The sequence below is a fragment of the Triticum dicoccoides genome, chromosome 6A (genome assembly GCF_002162155.2).
Source record: "Triticum dicoccoides isolate Atlit2015 ecotype Zavitan chromosome 6A, WEW_v2.0, whole genome shotgun sequence".
NCBI classification, from domain to species: Eukaryota; Viridiplantae; Streptophyta; class Magnoliopsida; order Poales; family Poaceae; genus Triticum; species Triticum dicoccoides.
In genome coordinates this window covers 153,524,078-153,537,311 of record NC_041390.1, presented here as the reverse complement: position 1 = coordinate 153,537,311, position 13,234 = coordinate 153,524,078, and the positions used below count along the sequence as shown (strand labels likewise).

The 13,234-nt window shown below is 42.2% G+C and overlaps 1 protein-coding gene and 1 long non-coding RNA gene across 4 annotated transcripts in view; one reads left to right on the top strand and one right to left on the bottom strand.

Annotated features, from left to right (window-relative positions):
• Window positions 1-3,490: 3,490 nt before the first annotated feature.
• The window catches only part of LOC119316375 (COBRA-like protein 7), a 15,258-nt gene continuing 5,514 nt past the window's right edge, over window positions 3,491-13,234 (bottom strand). The window contains exons 2-3 of one of the 3 annotated variants that reach the window (XM_037590693.1): window positions 4,270-4,562; window positions 3,491-3,846 (exon numbers count right to left, since the gene is read on the bottom strand). In XM_037590693.1, the coding sequence (XP_037446590.1) occupies window positions 4,285-4,562 (278 nt within the window). In that variant the 3' untranslated portion in view covers window positions 3,491-3,846; window positions 4,270-4,284. Of the gene's footprint in view, window positions 3,847-4,269; window positions 4,563-10,048; window positions 11,188-13,234 lie in introns of those variants that run through there. The other 2 variants (XM_037590692.1, XM_037590691.1) reach the window with 2 other exon arrangements.
• LOC119316377 lies at window positions 5,776-6,749 on the top strand. Its single transcript, XR_005152950.1, has 2 exons — window positions 5,776-6,270; window positions 6,362-6,749. It is a non-coding gene; the product is annotated as an uncharacterized LOC119316377 (long non-coding RNA).

Below are 13,234 nucleotides of genomic sequence, written 5' to 3'. Positions count from 1 at the left end.
TGTGCTAACTTCAAATTTTATTGTGTAGAATGAATGCAAGTTTTGGTATTGGGAAGAAGAGTACATCGATATATTGATAGAGCGAAATTTAGTACATGTTCGTGCGCTGTTAGCTAGCATAGAGGCTGTAGATGAGACAAGTGCACTTGTTGCTAGATTAGAGGCTAGACATGAGACTAGGTGTGAGGAAGCAACATCGACTTCTGGCTTGAAGAAGAAAGGAGGATGCAACATCGAGCCTCCTCCACAGATTAACAATGAGTGCATCGAGAAGGCCCTAACCCAACTCAAGGGAGCAGTTATGGAAGTTGGTTATCTTTTAAAATGTATTCTTATTGTTCTTATTTTCTTTGGCCTTACTTTACTAGTCAAAATGTGATGATGTATTGTCATGTACCAAAAATGAAGGATAAAAAAGTTAAGGACTTGCAAAGAAAAATGCACGCGGACAGAATGCGGCCGGGATGCGTCTGCCGCTAGAACACGGCCACCGCATCCTAGGACACGTCCGGACACGACCCCAAATTCCTACCCAAACGAATAAAATCCGGACAAAACGGACGTCCGTTTGGAGTTGCGCGATGGAGTTGGCCTTAGCCATTGGGCCATCTCCCTTTTACCAAGCAAAGGGCAGATTAGAGGCCACTCTCATGGGCTTCCAAATTGAGCCAACGCAGATTAGAGGTTGATGAGGACAGAGAGCACCAAATGTACAATGAGAGTTCCTATATGCCGCATTTTGCGGCCAATAGGTTGCGTGACGCACAGGGGGCGTGCAACTGGGCCGGCCCATTCGTTGTCCGTCAAGGAATGGAAAATTCGCCAAGAAGTAAAGTGTTGTAAGCGAGGATTCGAACCCACGACCTTGCTTAGTTGCACGCGATGCTCTAGCCACTGTGCGAGGCTACCTACTATGAAAGAATAGCAGCAGGAGTTTAAATAAACTTCGACCGCGGCGAAAATAAACACCAATTTAGCCAATTCCATAAATTAAAACAAATTCAGCCAATTACAAATTTTCAAAAACTGCAGTATTTTTTGGAATATGTGAACAATTTTTGGAAACAGGAAAAAAATTGAATTAGTGAAAAAAATAAACATGCGGACATTTTTCTGAATTTGTGAACAAATTTTGAAACATGAGCATTTTTTGACTATGTGAACAAATTTTGAATTTCCCACAGATTTTACAAAAACATGAACATTTCTGGAATTTGTGAAGAAATTTTTAAAGCACGAATGATTTTTTAATCTTCAGAACAACTTTGGAAGCACGAAATTTTTTGGAAGCATGAACATTTTTTGAATCTTGAGAACAAATTTTGAATTGGAGAACAATTTTGAAATATCCTGAACAAATTTGGAAGCGTGAACAATTTTTTAAAGCACAAACTTTTTTTTAATCTAGAGAACAAATTTTGAAGCGGAGAACAATTTTGAAAAGTCCCGAACAAATTTAGAAGCGCGAACAATTTTTGAATATGTGAGTAAAAATTGAAATCTCGTACATTTTCTGAATTTTGAAAAGTTTTGAGCTTTTTTGTGTAACGAGAACAATTTTTGAATTTGGGAACATTTCTTGGAAACACGAACAAAATTTAATTTTTTGATTTTTTTGAAAAAACAAAAAGAATTAAAAAAGAAAGTCCTAAACATTTTGTAAAACTGTGAACATGTTCTGAAAAAGAAAAAAAACTTGAAAAATAAAAGGAAAGAAAAAACGAACAAATGGAAAAGAAACAGAAAACAAAAAAATAAAAGAAAAAGAAACAGAAAAGTGAAAAAAGGTGGAAAACCAATAAAAGGAAAAAAAACGTTCATGGAACCTTCTAGAAGGTTCAGAAAACCGTAGTGGGGCAGTTCATAAGTTATTCACCTAAGTGGGCCGGCCCAAAATATCGCTTGGTCGCTCGCCCCCTGTGCGAAGCCCCGGCAGTTTGCCGCAATGAGCGGCCTATAGGATTTTCCGCGACATAGCACGGACCCCTCGAGCGATCCAGTGTATGGGCTGGCCCATTTTTCTGTTTATTTCCAAGACCGTCTTTTTTTATGTTTTCTCTACCGGTTTTTATTTTTGTCTTTTTCTTATTTTTTTGTTTTCTTCTATTTTTCCGTTTTCTTTGTTCATCAATTTCGACAAACTTTCCACCATGTAAAAAATGTTCAACAATTGAAAATATTCAGTGAATTCAATTTTTTTCATCATATTTAAAAAATGTTCATCAAAATTCAATTTTTTCCATCAATCTAAAAAAAATTCCCATCAATTTATATTTTTGTTCATTGTTTTCGGAAAATGTTGATCAAATTCAAATTTTATTAACTGAACTCAAAATGTGTTCATCAAATTTTTCAAAAATATGTTCTTGAATACAAATTTTGTTCATCAAATTAAAATTTGTAAATAAAATACAACAAATTGTCATCATTACTATAAAAATGTTCATAAATTGTTTCACAAGAATGAAAAAAATTTAATTGAAAATTTTAAAAATGTACATACTTTTTAAAACCATGAACAGTTTTTGAATTCAAGATTTCTTTTTGAAAGTTCTCAACTTTTTGAAAATTTAGAGCCTTTTTGTAATCCTGGATTATTTTCACATAGAATAAAACAAAAACATAAAGTAAATAACGAAAACTAAAAACAAAAACGAAAAAAAACAGCGAGGGTACGCGCTTACGTGACTGGGTGCGCCTAGGTCGCCAAATAGGGGCACCCAGCCATCCGCATACAAAAAATCCACCGTGGAGACAACACGTGATCGGCATAGGAAAAATCACCGGCCCGCATGCGAAAGACAGCAGACGCTGAGGGCATGTCCAACGCTGGGTGCCGCGCCAGGTGTGGGTGCTAGGCTAAAAATCCTACCCGATTAGCAGTTAGACTGATTAATCCTGGCGTCCAGACCGGCATCGGCGCAAAGAATGGTGCCGAGCACTTAGGTGTTTTTCCTTCGTACGAGTTAAAAGGCGTTGATGTGTGGCGATCAATTTTTCAAGTTAATTAGCGCCTATAGCTAGTGCCCAACATTGAGTCGGGGAGCGCTTCGATATTTTTTTATTTGATGAGATTTATTTTTTTATCCACAAGCGCCTATGTTGGAGATGCCCTAAAAGAGCCCATGCGAAAGAAGTACGCTGCGCGAGCCCACGTAACTAATTGTCATCTACAGTAGATGAGATGTGAATTAGCAAATCCGTTAAGTATATAGTATACTAATTAGAATATAGAGTTAAATAACCGCTGAGGTAGTTCGGGAGGAAGTCGTGTTTTTTTAACCGAGACGAGAGATGACCTGTAGCTTGGTTTGTTTCCTGTAACTGTAAGCAGAGGAGGCCTGGATTTTGCACCTTGTATTGGTTTGAAATGAAAATGGTTATGTTTTCCTCCTCGTCCCCTAACACTTTCACATTCCAGGACATTACTCTCATACGGCAAGGATGGGAAGCAAGTGCAAAACAAGAACAAAAATATAACGGAACTGACTGAAGCTTATATGACAGCTTGGTGTTACAGAGTGAAACAAACACACGCAAAGATGTCTAAACAGGTTGTTGGTCTACAGCAACACTCAGAAGGAGCGGCACCAACTTTGGAGGAATATATAGTAAACTAATAAGTGCATTCGGAAAGGTTAGCACGAACAGCGCCTTCGACAACTATATAACACCAAGCACCAAGCTAGAAACACTGCGAAGCAGCTATCCATCCCGGCAGTGCCCCTCAGAGCAGTTCTGGGACACTAATCTAAGCATTCATCAATACTTGACAACTCCAGTAGTATGATCCTCTCTTTGTGCAAGGCTGACCGAGTCCCACGGCTTGATAACTTCTTTCTTCTCCTGCAGATAAGATGAGAGACTATAAGAAAGTGTGAGGTTATTTCACTACTGCAGAGTAGTAAATGTGTTACACCCATCCATAGGGATATGCTCAGAGAAAAAGAGCAACAACCAGCTACATGTAGGATTAGGAACATCCAGTAACCAACAACGTGAGCTGCAAAAACTGTAGCGTTGCTGGTTATCAGCACTGCAATGACACATGTACCAACGACAACTGAGATGCTTATGTGCAGTGCAGTAGCTGCATGCATGCATGCGTCCCCAGAAAACTTCTCAAAAAGGAAACTTAAAGGTTGATTAGTTGCCAGGTGCAGCAATAAGTGACTCGGGGTTCTTCCGTTTACTCAAACTCAAAAGCTAGACTAGCAAGCTATATAAATTCATAAAGCAATGTACAGGGAAGGGATAAAGGGCACTAACCGACCTCCTCCTCCCCTAGAACAGGACAAACAACAAGACGAGGCCCGCGAGCAGTGACCTCAGCACTGCCGAGAGGCGCTGATCGCAGCTGGCGCTGGGCAGCGGTGGGTAGTCGTCAGGTGGTGGCATCGCGCACTCACCGCCCTCAAAGTACATCTTCCTGATCAGGAACGCCCAACCTGCATCGAAGGTGAAGTCCTGGTCCTTCCTCGGTAGGATCTCTGACTGCACGTAGCCGTCCTGCAGCAACCTCGTGTTGAAGTTCGGGAGCCCCCAGAACAGCTCTGTGTCGTCTGCAAAATCCATTTGTTAGTGTCGCAACAATTGAGAATTTATGATACCTGCGTTATACTCCCTCCTTTCCGGTTTATAAGGCTCAATTCAAAAATTTCACCAATCAAGGTAGATGATGAGTGGTGAAATATTTTTTGTAGTTTGCAAAAGCACCCAATTAATGCTCTTGTTTTCCTAAAAAAATTATGTTTACGAATGCATTAATTGCAATGCATGCATGCATAAAATGCATGCATTGGTCAGTTTTCTCTTAATACTTGCATGCAATGATTTAATGCATCTTGAAGTCTGAACATGTGATGGGGAACAACCAAATTGAGCCTTATAAAATGGAAAAACTAAAATTTTGAGATAAGCCCTATAAACCGGAAAGGAGGGAGTATATATATATATATATATATATATATATATATATATATATATATATATATATATATATATATATATATATATATATATATAGGGTCGCGCTATTCATCACCCTGGGTGAGGAATAGTTATTCTTCACCCCTCTCTATTTTGACGCCAATACACCGTATTTTTAGGTTTCGTATATTTTGTCCTATTTCATACGTAAAAAGTAAACGTAAGAAAATATATACTTGACGTAAAAAATATTCTATGTTATGTAAAGTTACGAACATGAAAACATACATAAAAATGCGATATTTTTGGTCTTATAACCTATTTTTTTGCTTTCTTATACTAAATTTTATGTAGTGAATCAATATGAATGTAACTATTTGTAATCCAAATGTAATTTGTTTATGAAGCGATCGTAAGATTACCTCAGTGAAAAATAACCTATTCTGCATCCTGGGTGACGAATAGCAACACTATATATATTTCCTCTAGAGAAAAGCAAACCTATTGTGTTTCTCTCTAGAGGTGGCAATCTAAGCCACATGGTCTGCTTGGGATCTGGTCCCCTTTCTTTCCCTCTAAACATTTTTCTCATTTTGTGTGTGTGAAATTTATTTCCTCATTGAGATAAAGCTGGACCACTTTTACATATGCTTGGACACTAGGCCCAGCAGGTAGGCCGCATGCCTCCTGCACCGCGCCAGTCGTCGGGCCGCGAGCGAAGAGTTCCCAGCCCACGAAAGGTTCCATGCGCAGGAAAGGTTCGTGCTTTTTTTTCCTCGCTGGTTTTTTGGTTCTTTGCATATCAGCCGTAGTCACCCGTGCATGCAGCCCAGCCGTCCACACATCTCACCCTTCTCCTGGGCCCCCGCGTCGTCCACCCCTGGCGACTTGAGGGGTGAAGACCTAGCAGCGCCACTTTCTCCTCCCCTTCCCTCCCCTGACCCACCGCCGCCGGAGGCGTCGGCCGACGAAGCTTGTCTGTCTCCGGGGATGGAAACGGCGGGGCGTCTTTCTACCTGGCGGGAAGCGGCGGGGTTGCTTCTCCGGCTAGCGCGTGTGGAGGTGGTGGCGGCGACGCATGTTGCTCCGGCATGGTGCCATGCGGCGCACGGCCGTGCTCGAGGCCGTGGTGCACAACGCTGGTGTGAGCGCTGTTGGCCACTGGATGGGGCGGAGGTCCCCCGCGTGGTCTGCTGGATCTCGCGCCGGCGGGGCGGTTGCCGTGGTGGAGAGCATGGGGCGCCGGCACGACTGTGCTAGGGGCTGTGGCATGCTGCACTGGTGTGCGCGGGGTTGGTAGCTGACTTGGGCAGCGGCCTCCCGAGTGGCCTGCTGGTGCTAGTGGGTCTTCCCCCTATCTTTCTGCCTATCTGATGCCGAGATGGCCGGTGGTTTCGACCAGTGGTTCATTTCTACGGGTTGCGTGGTGCAGGTCTCCATGTCAGGCAGGCGGGCTGCAGATGTTTCGTCTCCTGTCGGTCCTCTTGATGTGCTCCGGCCAGATGCCGTGCTGGGGGTGTGGCTGTTATTCCTCTTCCTTATGCGGCAGCGCCGGCGAAAGGACGACGTGGTGCTGGACAGACTCCCTTCCCCTTCCTCCTCTGTGGATATTTCTTTCCTTTCTTCCTTACTGATTTCAACAGTTTTCATGGGTGCGCTTATACTAAACAAAATTAACATTGTGGGTGTGCCGCTGGCTGTTGGTATTGATAAAAGAAACTGATGCTCATATATGTGCGGGGACATAGTTTGTTGAGTAAGATCAGCTAATTCTTCCAACGCTGTCTACCTCATAAAAGAAGTGGTGAGCTTTTCCTTCCCGTGTTATATTCTTCTAGGTCTTGGTCTTGCAGATCCTTGCAATTTTTTATTTCTGTTTCATGAGGGAAGAGAGAGATTTCTTTGATTCAGTGAATTTAAGAGTAAGAAGGGGAAGAGAGGTTGAAAGGTTTTGGTATTGAATGCCTCCGTGGCCTTTCAGTAGGAGCAGTTCATGCTTTTCTGTTTGTGTAGTTACTTTGATATTTCTTCTGATTTATTTGGCTTCAGAACAAGTTTTTTTTAGGGGAACGTTTCAGAACAACTTCCTTCCTACATATCTCTCACCAACAAGCTGAGATTATATTTGCAGGCTATATGCATGAGAAATAAAAGAACATGATGTACCAAAGAACTTCACAGGCGAGAAATGTGGTGAATTTATCAAAGCACCTTTTTTATTCGTGGTGACATCTAGCCAATGATGGGTGTGCAGCTGAAGGCCCTGTTGTTTTCTCTTGCTTTTTTTGATTATATATTTTGGTTTTGTACTCCTTTGATCGACAAGTGGGATGGTACGTTTGATGGGTGTGCAGGTGAAGACCCTATTGGATTGGCTTGATTAGGAAATGTTGTTTGCCTTGCTGAATTTTGTTCAGTTAGTCAAAGAACCATGTACCTTGCCTTGCCGACAACGTGGTATAATTTGTGAAGTTTTTACCAATGTAAAGAGCGACTCAGAGAGCACGTCGTGCTCATGCTTATCGCTTCTCCCGATACCATTTTGTTTCTCAACGTGATAATGTGTAGTGGACCAAGTACATCGGGTACCCACAATGAGTGTAAGTCAAAGTCTTATCTCCCGGTGCGAGCAGTGGCCCTCCAACTTTCTAGTTTGCAGAATTCCAGGCAGCCTCTGTTTGGCAACGGCATCATTGTATGTGCGGGACGTAAACAGTGCATGTGAGTAGAGAAAAGAATAGAGTAAACCATCAGCTGGCTCAGATGGGATGTACTCTGCCCCGAGCGTTGCTACACAGCCGACGGTTCCAGACGATACACAGCCGATGTGTCTCATCAGGCCGTTTGTAAATTTGATACTAGGCAATCTGACGGTGTAGAGCTTGTGTCGGCTGCACATCGGGCATTGCATGTCGTGTGCACATCAATTTCGCTCTGCCCCCATTTGTGCAATTATATATAGCCATCAGCTGTTCGGTTATGTAATGTACTACCTGATGAAATTGGCCATTTGTGCAATTATATATAGCACACAACTTTCGGAAAGGCCCCACATGTTTACCGTTTATTACAGACACTTGCCTTTTATTGTGCTGCCAAGACCATTATTGTTAGTATGGTGGATTATTCGTACGCCCTAAGTGAGTACTCAGATCAGTATTCCCATCATCCCAAAATAAGTTTCTTGTCCCAAAGAGAGTACTGTTTGGGATGAGATTGTCATGTGATAACATTTTGGGATGAGATCGTCATATGTGTGGTGGAGAATGCTGGTTGTTCTCTGGCTATATGCACAGTACTACTTGTACCAAAGAAAATACTCTTTGGATTTATCCTTGGCTATTATGTACTCAATCCGTTCCAAAATAGATGACTCAACTTTATATTAAAGTTATTATAAAGTTGAGTCATATATTTTGAAACGGAGAGAGTAGTAGTTACGTGGTTTGAAACTTCTTTATCCAATATAAGAGCAAATACAATTGGATATAGCAAATTTCGCTCCCAATACATCCACGTACACCTCTAGACGCGCCTGAGGAGAGGGACCGGTCACCCCTCAAAGGCACGCGCCCACAGCTGGGTATCTAAAATCGGACACCCAAATCTATGTTATCTATGCAACATGATGGACCAAACTACATAGAGAAATGAAAGAAAGCAACAAACGGACATAGATCAATGAATTGCGTAGGAGAATATATACATCGCAGTTCACCGGACCAAAATACAAATAGTTCATCGGCGGACGGTTTAGGATCTAAACTTAAATAACTAAACGATGACGGAGGAAATTACCATTTCCCCGTCGGCCCATCCCCGTTGTTATAATGACATGAACCTTTATTTTTCATTGTGCAAAACTTTTCACAATTGGATGTGCGCACTCTTTTTATTGTACTTGGCACCTTCAATATTCTAGAAAGTGAGTTAGGGGACCTGGCTACACAAGAGCGACCGAACCCTAGCCCCACCAGCACGCCCCTCCCAACCGCCACCCGAGGCACTCACTGGTGCTGCTGCGTGTCTGCGGGTGAAGCTGGTGTCGAGGCTTCGTATGCCAGGGCGGCGGCCCTAATTGGTGAGGGCGGCATCGATCTCGTCCGACAGATGGCATCTAAGCTGACACTTTTCTCCATGCAGCCCGATTCCTTAGACGATGAGCATGACAATTTGATGACAGGTGTGATAGAATAATGCCGAGCAAAACTAAGGTACGGTTGTAACTTTCTTTCTCTGTACTCATCTTCTCAGAGGAAAGTGTGTAATAGACATTTTTTTGACTTCTATTGGGAAACAAATGAGACTGCCCATGACATGATTTTGTCTTCCACTTGTTTTTGCATATAAAAACAACACGAGCACGTGTCCCTCTACCAGTTAATCATGGGCCAAAAATCCTTTGCTCTATAGGTGCTACTCTCAGAGACCATCGAACATACTCTGTGTTACTCATTCTTTGACTTTTTGAAAAAAAAAATACCCAGTGGGTCTCGGGGCACAATGTATCTGATTTGGAAAAAAGTAGAAATTGTAAAAAAAGGGTCAAAAATTCCAGAAACGTTTTGAAAATAAACTTAATCTAATTTTATACTCGTATAAAAAGTTTTATAGAAGGAATATCCTTCATCGGCTTTAGGGCCAAAAACACAAAATAACAGTTACAAAAAGTGTGAATAGTAACATTTATATCGTGTCGATTTTGTTTTTTTCTTTCACCCAGAATACCATGAAAGTTATTTTATCAAGATAATTATCACTAGTATCTTTTACACCTCATGCCCTGTTATTAATCCACCGTGCTATATGTATTGTTCTCCAAACACAAGAAGTTATCGATGTCAGCATTTCATGTGTATTTTTGGGGAGTTGTGGCAGAAAGGATTTTTCAGCATATCACTTATTGCATACGCACAAGTCAAAGGCTGCTACGCGTCACGGACCAGCTCTCGCGCTGCTCGTTTTGCCATTTCACGCACAAGCTCAAAGCCTACAGGCTTCATGTAGCTCCTCTGCTTTTTAGTACGTCTCCGGCGTATTATCTTTCAAAACCAATCATAAATCCATTGATTGTTAGTATGTTTATAACCCGAGTAATACTCAGTGAGGTGTGACAATATTTGTTAGCAGGAATAAAAAATATAGTCTCTTGTCGTTTATGCTTTCCCTCTAATCGGTCTAGTAGCAGGTGATGGGTACATACTTGAACATGCATGGATCAATCAATCTTTAAACAGGCCAATCAGGGGCCAGTGCATGGATCATGTGTGTTGTGCATGTGTATGTCTCGTCTGCTAGTCAATCATGACGTCCAAAGGCCTCCAGTTTGATCCAAATAGAGTATGTTCTGAGCACTGGTCGTTTGGAAAGACCATCTGATTTCTTAATGACGATGCCTGAAAAACCATCTTCAACCTTAACAATACTCATGAAAATGCTTCCCCTTGAATTACTTCCATGACCATCTCACATAACTCCCACTGAAGCTACTAAGTGAGTGTAATTAGTATTTGATAAAAGAGAGGCAACTATATGTAGCGGACGATGTGGGGCTTATCGACGGTGGAGGCGAGGCCAGCGGCGGCGTCGGGGTTCGACGCGCCGTCCATGGCGAGCGGGCGGGGGAGTGAGCGGGCGGGAGGGATTTGGGAAAGGGGGTGAAATGGGGCTAGATGTGCCACCGACTGGCGGGCCATTGGGAGGAGAAGGGTGGACGTCGCGCGCATTCGCTCCGACGCAAACCCGGCTCAAATTTGGGCTTGAAACGGGTGTCGTGCAAACAAAACACGGACATTCATCCGTTTGCTTCCGTGTGTTGGCCCGTCATTTTCATCCCTTTCTATCCAAACGGACACTCGCGGACAGTTTACGTCGACGCGTTGGAGTTGCTCTAAGAACCGTCGTGGTTCCTGGCCTCAGCCTTGCATGAGACATGTCGATGCAGGAAACTATATGGATGCTGAAGACTGAAGACACCAGATCCACCACACTCGCACCTGTCTGCTCTGACCCATGAGGCCGAACTAGCGTGGTCCCGGGCCTTCGAGCCAGGCTGCCGGGGCTTCATCGCCCCCTCCCTCACCACCACATGCAAAGAACCTCCACACACCAGCGGCGCCCGAAGCCATTGTCGGAGCTGCCAAATCCAATGCAGACGCATCGCGTCGGACCTCCACATGCAAGACCACTGCGCTCGCCGAACCACCACAACTCCCTGCGTGTCTGCTTGAGCACGAGCCCCTTGCAGAATCAATCGACCTGCACCACCGAGACGAGAGAAGGCAGTTAGGGTTCCCTCCCAGACCACCTGCGGGAGCAACACACTCAGTTGCACGTATCTTTTTATTTTGCGAAATCATTTGCACATATCTTGACTTGCTCATTGTGAAAGAAACCCCATAAGCGTGCAACCATCAGCTCGCTAAATGATTGCAAGCAAGCTGGGAAAAATGATTAGTTTCTTGTATCATTATGTGAAATATTCCCTTCGTAAATTAATATAAGAGTGTTTAGATTACTATGTAAATGATCTAAACACTTTTATATTAGTTTACATAGAGAGTACTTGTTAAATAACGAGGTACAAAGAGTTAAGGTGCACTGTCCGAATTTCATTTTTTCTGTTTAATATAATGTGTTTGGTAAAACAAAATCTGGACCCATGCATCAAGTGTGGCCTACCATTGCAAAATAGTAGAGACCTGTGACTACACCTGTGTACGGAATGTCAAACTGAACGGCATGTGACCTACTTCCTCGAATCCTGGGATTGTAGGTTGTCTAGGTATTTTGTCAGCGCTCCTTTCCACGTCTGTCTATAGCTAAGCACACATTATCTCCACATTTCTCTATAGCTAACCAGGAAATAGAAACAGACGTACGTACATGCAGTTAGGGTCCATATGCCACCGTTGGCTATCGTCGCCATTCTTGCATGTGTTTAAAGGGAAAATTACGTCCAGACGTGTAGAAAGAGAGTAAGTACTTCTTCCGATCCTTTTTAGTTCGCATATTAAATTTGTCTGAAGTCGAGCCTCGTAAAGTTTGACCAACTTTATAGAAAAAATATCAATATTCACAATGTGAAATCAATACTAGTAGATGCGTCATGACTTAGAGTTTCATGTTGTATAACTTTATCATGGTAGATGTTGATATTTTTTCATATAAATATGGTCAAACTTTGTAAAGTTTGACTTCAGACAATTTTTATATGCAGAGTAAAAAGGACTGGAGGAAGTAATCAAGGAGCACAATAAAGATAATATTTACTTGGCCTGGTGCATCGCGAGGCACCTACAGCCAGCTCCAAACCATTGCACTGAAGGTACTGAAACTTTGTGTGAAAGATGCAAGCTAGATGTACAGAGAAGAAGTTTTTCGGTAATCCACTTCTGAGCCCAGGCTCAGCCGCACCTGCGCTGATGAAAAAATTCGAAAGAAATACTAAAATAATTCAAATAAATCCAATATTTTTTGGGTGATAGATAATTTGCTGCATGAGGTTCGCTCCAATTTTCAAATCATTTGAACATCTGGGCAGCTCTTGACAAAAAAGACAAATTCGGGGTCCGTAAAAATGTTAACTGTTCATGCACTGTTCTGACCCGATTTGTCTTTTTAGCTCAGAGCAGCTCAGATGTCCAAATGATCTAAAAATTATAGCGAACCTGACGCATCAAATTACCTACCACACCAAAAAAATTGGAATTTTTTAAATTTTTTTAGTATTTTTTTTAATTTTTTTTCTGAACGGGTGCAGATGAGCATGGGCACCAAAACGCCGCACTCTTCTTATAACGCGTTCACATAGCACAATAACCTCCCGCAGGTTAGATTTATTAGATGCCAGTGCGTCAATAGACGGATTGAATGAATGCATGTTAACTATCAATACGTTGGGTTCCATTATATGCGGCAGGACTGCTTGCACTTTTCATACTAAATGAACAAAGAAACCATGGTGTGTAATGCAATTTGAAGCTGGCAGGTTTACTTGTCCAAAATACTCTAGATTTATTAGAGATATCATTTTTGTTGCATTAGATGATTACTTTTAGGCTCAAACTCCTAGTTTTTCATGTAATGTAATGCATGTAGATTATGACTGAGTTTATTGCCCGTAATGGAAGGAACATTTGCAAACATCCAATGCCTGATGCATTCATATAATGCAAAAGGTGTCGAACCCTTTGGGAGTAAAACTTACTAAAAATAAACCGAGATGTATGGAACCTTTCACTGCTAGCTAAGCAACAAAACCTACATCATAGGCCTTCTCTAAATAGGGCATGCTAGCTGAACA